Source organism: Schistosoma mansoni, chromosome W (genome assembly GCF_000237925.1).
Source record: "Schistosoma mansoni strain Puerto Rico chromosome W, complete genome".
Classification (NCBI taxonomy): domain Eukaryota; kingdom Metazoa; phylum Platyhelminthes; class Trematoda; order Strigeidida; family Schistosomatidae; genus Schistosoma; species Schistosoma mansoni.
In genome coordinates, this window is record NC_031502.1 from 53,494,360 (window position 1) to 53,507,031 (window position 12,672).

At 31.1% G+C, this 12,672-nt stretch overlaps 1 protein-coding gene across 1 annotated transcript; it reads right to left on the bottom strand.

Annotated features, from left to right (window-relative positions):
* Nucleotides 1–5,134: 5,134 nt before the first annotated feature.
* Nucleotides 5,135–5,230, bottom strand: Smp_163150 (hypothetical protein; the record flags this gene model as incomplete). Its single annotated transcript, XM_018790156.1, has 1 exon — nucleotides 5,135–5,230. One exon carries the CDS (start codon nucleotides 5,228–5,230, stop codon nucleotides 5,135–5,137), a length of 96 nt encoding a protein of 31 aa, XP_018655527.1.
* Between the last annotated feature and the right edge of the window lie 7,442 nt (nucleotides 5,231–12,672).

The following is a 12,672-nucleotide window of genomic DNA, read 5'->3' on the forward strand; positions in this document are numbered from 1 at the left end:
ATCCAGACGAAAATCTGTGATCGGACTACATAGAAGGTTGTACACATATATTTTATCAACATAAGGAGTCACTGATCGTTTTGGGCTTAGATTATCCTAAATGTTTTCATAGTCTTTAATGAAAAAAATTGGTTTACTTGGAAGATGTTTTTTTCCAGTGGTTTTTATTTCGAGTCCTTAATATTTCATAAGATAAACATACTTTATTTATCGATTATTTATTTCCATTTGTTTATCAGAGAACTTAAGTTCGAATAAGAAGAATTTTTTCATCATAAAACTCCGAATATTTCAAATAATTCACAGTAATTTACTTTTGATTTTATACGATAAACCCTTCCTAATTGTTTCTAGTTATTTATATTTGAAGAAAACTTTATTTCCACTTATCAATTATATAATATTTAATAAATGAGTTCATGGATTGTCAATGCTACAGTAGTGCATAAAATATTGATTCGATCCCCCTTCTACCCGGTTCCTTTGACTCTATAGATTACTTTAAAAGAGGAGTCTTTTGGAGCGATGTGTCCACAGTTAATTATCTATTTATTGTCGAATCAATTTATAATACAATCTTTCCTAGCCTCCTGTAGACATATATTTTCCATATAACTATACATACGAATGTACAGCTTAAGTATATAATATTTGTTGTACCATTAATATTTCATAGACAATATTCATCTATGTTATTCAGAAAACCAACTGTTTAGTAGACAAGTTAATAAGAATAATATATAATTTTGTTGCCAGTTAAAAGACGGTGGTTACAAATTACAGTATAACCCCATATATTTGTATATATACCAATATTATTTCTAGTAAGTAACAATGTAAGTTTTAGTCTAGATATTTAACAGTAGGGTATGTCGCATCGTGATGATGTTATATCATTTGGTTGCATAACAACAAATATATATATGTATATATATGTCAGTTTCCTAGAGGACGGAAATATTGATATTCTGTTAGTCAGTAAAAGCTTTTAACTGAAAAATAAAAAAATTTCCATTAATAGGACAAAATAATTTAACAAACCAATTCAGTCATGAATAAATATGGTACCTTGATTTAGGTTATGATTGCTTATCAACTGATTATGTAATCAATCTAATCCAATCAACAGTTTAATTTACAGCGTTTTAGGTAATATTATTTAAAGAAATAGAGAATCTTTACTGACGAATATTATTTAAAACGGATTAGTTATTGTGATTCATGATGAAAACTGTCAATAAATTACTTCATCTATCGAAAAATACAATTATTTCTCCTTTCAATGTGGATGGAAAATAAGTAGGTGACATTGTTTGTTTAGGTGATTTGAAGAGAATCTCAATGTGAAGAGTTACAAGCTTACACAAGTTGAAAAGCCAGTAAAAGGTAAAGGGTATTGAAAAGTTGGTTTGTGGTAGTTTGATTGGTATTTCCTGATATTACGAATACAAGTCTCCATTCATGACCCGATTCGAAACATTAGGAGCTTAAATTGATCATAACGTAGTTCTAAAATAGTGGATAGAGCCTTTTTCATTCTTTATGAGACCGAAAAGTCCAAACCGTGGGCTGTTGTGGGGTCAAGAGTTTGTACTGCTAAGAAATACAACACATCGAATCAAATTTCTTCAGAAGTAGCTTACATTAAGCCACGAAACATCAGAAATACAATTTTCTACTGATTGGGATATAACACTGATTTATATTTAGTATTAAAAGATGACTATTTTTTCTTACTGAAGATTACTAGATATGACAGAATCAAGAAAGACTTATCCCAAGCTATTCTAAACACCATGCCCAAAAGAAGGAAAGATGAAAACAGTAATAGTTTAGGTGGAATAATTTATATGATTGTGTACAGAGATGAATAAAAATAAGGTCCATAAATTGACTTCGAAATAAATAGGAGGAGAGTATCATATGAAAGGTGCCAAGAAATGGTACAGATGTTTAGCTCCATTTTAGACCAACAAGGTCAGTATTAGCTTTAAATACCTACTGAACTACTGATATTTAAGAATTATTAATCCGATCACTATTAAGTATATTAGAAGTCACAAAAGACAGATTTTTGGGAAATCTGACATCATAAATCGGATATGTACGGTTTTACTTCTTAAGTTTAATAAGTTTTTCTGATCGGTCAGTTTGGACGCACGCAATCGATATAAAAACATTTCCATTTACCCATTCAGTAGCATTTGATTCCAGTTGAAATTCAGATAAATTACCGACAAATATCAATGAATAGAAAGTTGGGAGAGATAAAAGGTGAATCAGTGAATATTATTCGATATAAGCAAGGATCTTAATTCATATTTTCCATACTAACTAAGGATTATATAGATAATATAAAATTTCGAAATGGTGTATGTATGTATATTATATCAATATTTTATGCAAATAAGTTTAATCAGTTGACTAGAATTTGAAAAAGTCATATTGACACCACGGTAGGGAATCTTGAAACAGACATCACCTACGTGTCTTTTTGTTAAGTGTTACTTTTTTAATGATAAACTTGTCAGATTCACAGCAGTATGATTCGAATACAAACAGTACTATTTAAATTTACAAATACTTTTTAGATATCATGATTCAAATAAGATGATTGCCATAAACCAAATTAGCATTTTAAATTTTAAAGAAGACTAGTATTATCTATCAATCATTTGTCAAATTCAACAGCTCCAATTATTTAACTATTCTATTTATTTACTTGAAGTTATTCAATGTATATCTTATATCGCATCTTTAAAGTTAATGAATAATAATATAAAAGTAAGTAAATGAAGATATTATCATAACTATGAAGTGTATCAGTTAGTAAGTGACACGTATAAATTATTGTAGATAACTTTTAAAAAACAAGTTTTACAATAAAGTAGGGGAGTTTTGCAAATTAATCAACTTATAATCGCTTATTGAATGAGATCATGAATCGATCGATATTAGACCACCATTGAAAACCTGGAAGCACTGGACGGCTGTTTCGTCCTATTATGGGACTCATCAGCAGTGCGCATCCACTGTCACACACATGAGGTTCGAACCCAGGCCACTCAGTCTTGCACACGAAATCTTAATCTTTAGGACACTGAGTCGACATCCAACGGTGCTAATGTCTAACTTCAACCAATCGACGAAATCGCGCAACCATCTTCTATTGTCTGAAGTAGATACCTGTCTCTACCCGACACGAGACGGCCATCCAGTGCTTTCAGGTTTTCTATAGTGGTCTAACATCGATCGATTTATGTTCTCGCCCAAAAACTTAACAGTCTTTACAACCCTATACTAATAACTTATAATTCGTTGCTTTTCTATAATGAAATAATATCAACAGGGGAATCATTGTAAGAGATGATTTACTGAATAAATTTATCGTCATGGTTTAGATTTTCACAACTAAGAGAGCTCATAACTCCATCGAATATTGGGCTCATATCATTTAGTTGTCAGGCAAAACATAACACCTTTTAAATCAATCAGTCTTCAAAATAAAATGAGTTCTTTTATTCTTTAGGTCTAACATGACAGTAAACTATTCATAGTTTAGCAAATATTATTGATGGAATGTTATCTCATGACCAATTAACTTTAAAAACAAAGTTTGATTTATGATTGCCCTCATCAGTTTACTGTTTCAGTTCAAGACACTGTTTCAATTCATGTTGAAATTATAAATGAAAGAGTTTAACACTGAAACGACTTATTTCTTAGATAAATCAAAATGATATTATCCTTTGTTATTTGTACTAGTGTAGTGAATAAAACACGAATGGGGACAATCGAATGTATTTTAGCTCAACATTACAGAATATCTCATTAAAATATGTGAACTATATAGTGAACAGTTAAATGGAAAGTAACAATCAGTTGTCTCAATCTTGTCTGTTTCTTCTGCAAATATCCGTCCATAGTCTTCGATTATAATTGTTCATGTATTTTGGTACCAATTACGTGCCGTTCCCGTTCTCTCTCTATCGATCTTCTACTGAAATACATTCAATGCCCGACCATCACCATCTACTACTTATGTGGATATCAGTAATCCACACCACATTAGTATGGAATACACATCTCATTTGTTATTTAATCAGAAAAATAAAGTATGTAACTATAAAAAGAATCTTTTAAGTTTCATTAAACTGTTTTCTGACTTCAACTAATTTGATTTAATCATATTCTCTTCCATTCTATTCTACTCTGTTCTGTTCTATTCCATTTCATTCCATTCCATTCACTTTTGATAATTGTCTATAAATTTGTGTTGTATTACATTTAATTATACGTATTTTCTTTAAAAAAAATTATTTTTTGTAATTTTTTCAAATCAAGTCGCGTGTATACATAAGAATTTTAATAATATAAGAAAATGTATTATATATATATATATCATAGAAATTATTAATTCCACCCCCTCCCCGTTTTCACAATAAAATAATATGACATTCATTTTATTTTATTCTAAGAAAGGATAGTTAAAACAAGTAAACATTTTTGATTCATATCTATTCCTATCACTTTCTATTTAATTCCTTTGTTTATAACAATAAAAGCGGAGGGGGGGGGAAGTCCCTTTTAGTTGACATATTAGACACACACACGTTATCATATTCAATTGTCTTTTATTATTTTTTTTCTGTTGAACACTGATGAATGATTCTTATTTTTTGGCATCATCACCATCATCAACATCAACAGCATCAGTTTGCTTCAAATATTACCACAATTGCTTTCCTCAAACTATACATAAATCTTACCAGAGTTAAAAAATGTGTCAAAAATATAAATTTTGATGAAAACATTCTAATGATTTAACTATTGATAATAAGGGGTTTTTTTCTTTCTTTAAAAAGAAAAAAAAAGAAAAAAGAAACTAAGTATTATGATTATGAATAATTGTTGAGAGAAAAGTAACAATTTTGTTGACAAGTTATTTTCTAAACGAAGTTTACAAATCAGTCATTCATTTATCTATGTTATCTATATAGTATTCAATATTCAATCTAATACTGATTCATTTCTCTTTAACCCCCCCCCATGTTAAACAATATGTAGTTTATTACATATGTGTACGCTTGTATGTATATACATGTGCCGTATGTATTATGTATATGACATTGTATTAAATTTTATTCAGGAAGTTGAGTTTTCTCTTCTTTTGATTTTGATATATTATGTAAAGAATTTCATGATATGATTTATGATACTGTTCAGTCATCTTGGATTAATTCTTTAAGAATGTCTGTTTGTTTAAAGTAATACTTATGTATTTAATAATATTGAAATAGTTTTGAATGTATTTAACCGCTAGATTCTTGATTGAAAATGAGAACAAAAAACGATTATAGAAAACACTTATTAATGTATCAGTTTGAGTTGTCTCGGGAGGCAAAATCCGACTCACACGTCCTCATCGTGCCTCCTGGATCATGGAAACCATCCCATGTACTAACGTGAGTGGTAATGTGGGTGTTGGAGATCGGCCTAATCAACCACTCTACCTATATCCACAAACGATTACGAATGATACGAAGAATCATTGCATAACTATTGAGGGTACAAAAGATGGTAAAAAAGGAGTCTGAAAGTGTTATGTAGTGGTTCTGCATAAGCAGTGCAAAAACAACTATCCCGTCCCGGTAGTTGTACCGTGCTTCGATGTAGCACTCTTCTCTAGAAGGGCCTACTAGGCTTCACTATGTTCCTATGGCTGTAATGGGGGGGGGCAGTAACATTCAGTTATTTTGTTAGAGGCTTGTATACAGAGATTAGTTTAGTTTGTAGATTGTATTCTTTATAAATTGGTAATAGTTGGAATACCATTGCAAATCAGAAAGTACTGGGCAGCTGTTTTGTTCTTTTATGGGACTTAACAACAATGAGCATCCAAAACGCCACAAGGGCACCAGATAGATAACCGATGGAAATTGATTAAATATGAAGACTTTTTTCTAGTATAGTAAGCAAATCATGACTTATAAGAGAAATGAACTGTGACTATTAGTGGAGTTGAGGAAGCGAGTTTTGTCTTATTTAGAACTCTTTAGATGCATGTACCTACACTTCAATGTCAATTTTCATATTGGGATTCGAACGCTGTGGCCGTCAGTTTAAATATCAACTCGTTATTCACTGGAATGCTAGGTTCAGATAACCACTGCCTGGTTCAACGTCTATGTTGGTCATGTCATTATTCCACTGATCGCTACAAATCATCTGTTCCAAGACCTTGTGACACTTTGGTTATATTGACACAATCCCCACAACATATGATTGTACAATCAAAACTGGTCGGCATTCAGTCTTAAATATCACAAACAGAATAATTCAAGCTCTTATTGTTATGCCTCTAAGACGACAATTGATACCATCTGCTAAATTCACAGAGTTCCTTTTATATTCTTTCTACCTCCTGTCTACTAATTTGTCTATAGCCTAGGGTCCTTAATTTGAAGAATGATACGTTCTAGTCAACACAGTTAACATTGAGCTAGCGTAAGCTTCATTCCTATTGGTTTACTTATCTGCAGGCCTTTTTCTTTCCGGGGCCTCGAGTTTTAAGGAGAAGTCTTCAGCCAAGCCTCTATTATTATTAATCTCAGGCAAATATAGGTTTATATGTAGATATATTAGACTACATCACACCCTAAAATGGAAAAACACAGCTAAATCAAAACCGGTCGAAATTGACTATGAATCGGCCAAGCAGTAAATAGTTGATTAGCAATAAATTAGAGCTAATATGGTGCAGTAACCGTTAATAAGTCAGACAGAAGCTTACAATAAACGGAATACAGAAACTAAGTTGTCTAGTTATTTAGTAACTGCACGATGAGTATATATGCAGCAATCACCCTGAAAATACTTCCAATATTTAATATTTCTTCAATCTTCATTCACTTATTAATAATTTGTATATTAAGTTTTGATAGTGGTTAACAGTGGAATCCATAAAACTCGTTTCATCCTACTTGGGACTCGACAGCTAAATGTACTTTCATCACAATGTTGACGTTCACGTCGAGATTTACTAAGAATAGTATAAATCATGATATTCAGGTTTCGTAATTTATGGTTTACTGATGAATGGCTAACAGTTCTGCAATTGAATAAGTATTTAATCAATGAAATCAGTTAAGTTAAGAGAGAAATCACTTAATGATCGATTGTTACCAGGTTACCTCGATAATAAACCACCGGTTGATCCTAGTTTGAAAGTGTAATCTTTTCATTCTTCCAAACCCAATGGTCTAATGATGAACTCGTTGTTACGAATCGAACCTGATTATACATTTATTGATTGAATTCATGAGTCAATCTAAGCTAGACCACCCTGAAAAACCTGGAAGCACTGGACGGTCTTTTCGTCCTAATATGGGACTCTTCAGCAGAGTGCATCCACGACCCCAAACGCGGGACTCGAATCCAGGACCCTATATCTCGCTCACAAACCACTGAGCCGGCCAGTCCAGGGTGGTCTAGCTTAGATCGATTCATGAATTCAACCATTAAGTTACTACAATTTCCACAAACCCTCATTCTAACAATGTTTATACATTATTTCGAAGAAAAAAAGTCAACTTTTCGGTTCTCTTATATCTTTCTAATAGTTGATTTTAGTTCAGAATATAATTGAGTTTAATTATTGCTATTTAATATTCTTATGTAACCTACTTTCTTGCGTATATACATATATATTCCTTACGATAATTTCTTCAGAAAATATTCGCTCATAAAAATAGTTTATGATTATCTATATAATCCTCCTTTATAATTTTAAAAATTTTGCCAACAAAATAAAGGATTTTCTTCGATAAGATTGCCAAATTTTCTGGTGTTTCCTTTTTTCAGTATGTATGTATATATATCTCCCCCTCCCCCCGCTCAATCATATGTCAGATATGTTATTACAGATCTATGAATTTGTACACACATACATACATACATACATATACATACTTTTGAGTGTTATAGACATACATACACACGTGTAGACTATAAAAAGATGTTTAAACATAAAACTCTTATTGTACCCAATGGTAAGGATTAACTTGAAATTTTTTGAAGAAAAAAAAAGAAACAAACGATTTCACAATTCTCTTAAGAATGAATTTTGATTTGTGAAATGTAAATTTTCTTTTTCTTCAAAAATTTAGTCTTATTTTTTTTGTCTCTGGTTTTGTCTCTGTTTATCTTTTTTTTTATAATTTTGTTTAATCTCTTATTTTGGTATTCTTTCTTTTTTTTTTCTTTGGACTATATTAGTTTATATGTATATATATATGTAACTATGTATGTGTTTGTGTATCCCCATCAATCTTTTGAATACTTTCCTATTCCTTGTTAACATTTTAGAAAATAAGGAAACTCTTCATTTCATAGGATGATATAATTTGTTGAGTATAAAATTTTCTTATATCCCTTCTATTAATAATATGATTATTATCATAAGTAAACATTGATGTACATGGTGATTCATCAGAATACATGTATATGCAAATTACTGATATATTTCTATTATAAAATGATCATTTAGATATTTTCCTTATTCAATAATCACAATTGTTGTTGTGATTGAAAGAAGAAGAAGAAAAAACAAACAAACAAACAAACTGGAAACTACTGTTACTAAAATAATTTCTGTCATAACTTTTCATTGCTGTCTGTTAATTGATAATATAGAAAAAAATTTCGACAAAATACATTCAACTACTTAATATTAAAGTTCATTATTAGTATTATTATTATAACTATTCTGAAGAAAAATGAATTATTTATATATAAACCTGGAAGTACTGGACGGCCGTTTCGTCCTATTGTGATGCTCCTCAGCAGTGCGCATCCACAATCCCGTCTAGCGAGATTCGAACCCAGGACCTACCAGTCTGGCGCCAGAGCACTTGACCGATAGACAACTGAATTAGTTTGAAAATGTAGACAAGGTAATTGTCTTTTTGTTTTCTTAATTATATGTTGATAATTGCTTATTGACTTTTTCGAAATGGTACATGTATATTAATATCTTGAAAGTTTATTTAGAGTGTTGTGATCGTTATTTGATATTATCCTTAAACTTTGTATATTGTTCATCCTGATGACTGTTACTAGATAACGGTTGTTGCCGTTACCTAATGGTGTATAAATCAGAAGGCGAATATAAAGTGTTGATTACGTTTATTATTGCACCACGCACAGATTGCCAAAATTATATGTACACTAAGCAGCATGAAAGCGTTGTGCCGAAAAGCAAGCCAGCAAGAGAGTGACTGAACAGGATTAAGATGTACATATACATACATAGTGGGATGAATGAATCATCGAGTTAAGTAAGCGACTGACATTAAAGCTGGCAGAATAAATATATGCTTGGGCAGTGAGCAATGCTCAAGCATACAATATTCATACATGTGCAACAATAATAAACGTACAATGATATAGATAAGTTGTTATTGTACAAATGACTTTGTCTGTTAAATAAATTAACAAAAGGGCTTAACCAAACCGAATGTGAACAGACTCGGATGCACCTGAGCTGCCATAAGAGTAATTCTAGATTAAAATGTGATTGTAGTAAATTAGTGATAAAAATTCGTGTTAGGACGAGACAAAAAACTTAAGATCATGTATCAATTTAGTTTGATAGCTGTTCAATATGGTGTGTAACATATACCGTTTAATAATTTAGTGAAAATTCATTTTTGTATTGCCGTCCTGTCATTTACGTTTGCCATTAATTGCATAATCATGAACTACCAGTAAAATTTGTATATAAATCAATGTATTTAGTTAATAAGCTAATATTGTGTTCTTTTTCTTTTTGGGTGAGTGGGCGTAAAATCATTATCGATCGTCTGTCTTTATCACCTTTTTTGTGTTAGACAATTATTAATTTTTTTCCTTTTTAAGTACCATTTCCTGTGGTTATATCAAATTTCTCTTCTACAACTTAAGTAAGATTGATCACAAGGTCAATAGGTTTCATGTCTAGCAAGACATCTTCAAGCAATTTAGCTAGAACCCATTACTCTGTATATTTAATTTCAGTCAATCTAAGATCACTGATGTCATCGTTATATCATTGCTTTACTGTCGACTGAATCGACTTCACAGATGGCAGTTTCACATTTATTGTACAAACATTAGTTATTAATATTATTCAAAGTATTATTTCGATTTTCGACTCCTTAAAGATACATCATCTCTTTTGAATTACATCTATTAAACTAATATTTATTATTCATTGGTGAGCTTCATTAAAGATAACTACTTCAAATGCCAGTCTTTGTAATGATGTCATGACTATAGTAGTCTTGATTAGTTGGTCTTTTACTTTTAAACAGGATTCATGTTATATCCTAATTAATGATTTTGTAATACTCCATTTTTATTTAACATTTTGGTATTTTGTACGGAAATCGCATTACAAAAATATCATCGTTTCTGAATTACAATTTACTTATCTCCTCAAAAGTCTCAAACCGAAGGAATTCGGATGTAAGTAATAACTTTATATCTATTGCTTTATAAATCTTTAAAAAATGCCAACGTTAGCTTATCAGTTAATAGTAATTAATTTCATACTGTCTGTTAGTAATTAGGATTATACTGAGTGTCTGACTACTATATGTTTTCTTTAAGGATTCATGATTTTAGGTTTTATCCGTTGTAGAGTTGTCGGTACGCACTGATAAAAGAACTGAACTTAGGCGAAACAGTTATCTAATGATCCCATGCTTTTAAGAGTTTCCCAACTCACTCTATGATGAGAATTATATTCTAATAAATTAAATCCCCACTAACAACATATTTAAGTTAAACAAGCTTCTCTTATTGCAGTTCAAGAAGCAAATATTTTCGACGCAACAAGACAGTAAATCAAGGTTATCTATAAATGACTAATTCTATAAACCCAGTTTTTCAAACCAATTAACGAAAGCTAACTTCGGTAGATGAATTAATGTACCTGTACTATGGGTACAAAATGGTATCTGTAACACAGTAGAAAACAAACTCTACAAATTTTTAGTTTCCATTGTCAAATTATCTTGAGTTTGTGCTTATACACTAGTGGCAGATGTCACTTACTTTCATCATAAATATAAGTGAATCCTTTGTCTAATAAGTCGTTAACTTATGTTTCCCCTTCTTTCTTATCTTCCAGATTTGTACAAATATACTTCCCTTCAAAATTTTCCCTCTAGGCTTGAAGCAAACCAATCGATCGTTGGATATTACATATCTTTTCATCATGTCTAATTATCGGTTAGCCAAGAAACGATTTACAACTGAATAAAACGTAAAGAAGTCAGTCAAACAACTGAAATAACATTTTCCAGTCATAGTTTTTTATGAATCATTATTAAGACTATTAGCTTATTTCTAGTTGATAGAAATTTATTGTCGTCTATTCTCTTTTTTTGAGATGACTCTGAGCTGTCAGAATTAATATTTCATGTTCTATATGTTATATCCCAGTGAAGATTAAACTACGGGTAACTTCTGAGAACTATTTATAGACTAATATGATATATATATATATTCCTATTGTATAACTGTTCAATAACTGGATTATGTATATCTATATTCCTTTTATTATAAGCTTCATTTTAACTTATAGATTATTATTACACGAATTACTATTCTTATGTTATACCCGGTTTATTAATTACAGTCTCTCATAATCATAGCCACATTTTGGCTTGATCCTGTATAAATTTTATTTTCCTATTTTATAATGTGATGGGATCTGTCTGACTGGTATATAAACCAAATATGTTTGAAATAAGTGAATCGCATAATGGAAGCTGTTATTGGTATTCGTGACTCAACTGTCAGAGCTAGGAGGACAAAGGACCAATAAGGATGTTAAGCTACTCATATCGGTCGAACGTCATTGGTTTGGCACAGTAAGAATATGGTATAAGTCGTATTTCGATTGGCGAATAAATCATGTGATAATTAGCCGGACTTTAGAGTCACAACGCCTATACATCATAGTTACATCTTTAATATTTAGTTCAAAAAAATTTTTTTATTTAATAAGTAATAACAACTATTCATGTTTTCTTTCAATCTAAAAATAGAATAAATTTAATCACAATGATGTATTTTGTTTTACTCTTGAAACGTAGTGGAACTAGTGAGTTGTACTGTGTTGTATCCCGAAGAGAATTACGAATGGTAACTTTTAGGTCTATTTATGGATCAATGTAATATGCCTATTTCCTATTGTACAATTATTACGTAACTGAACTATTCATATTCGTATTTCTCTTATCATTAGCTTTATTTTGACCTTTGACTTATTATCATACGATTCTTGAGTTATAATCAGTTTATTGATTACTTTGGTTTGTATAAAAACCCAGTGTGTTTGTAAATAATGATTGATACCACTGAGGCTGTTATTGGTGTTTTGGACTTAACTGGTTGGGCTAGGCAGATCGCAGGACCGGTTAGCACTGTAGACTGCTCGTACGGGTTTCGTGTGTCACTGTTCCAGTCGATAATTCGCTGCTTCCTAATTGGCGGTCTCATCACCTCACCCATCAACTAATCATCCACTCGTCCACAGATATAACATACTGTTATGACAATTTTTGTTTTGGTAAGCAGAGATGGATAGTGGCTAGCAGTGGAATCCAGGACGCGCGTTTCGTC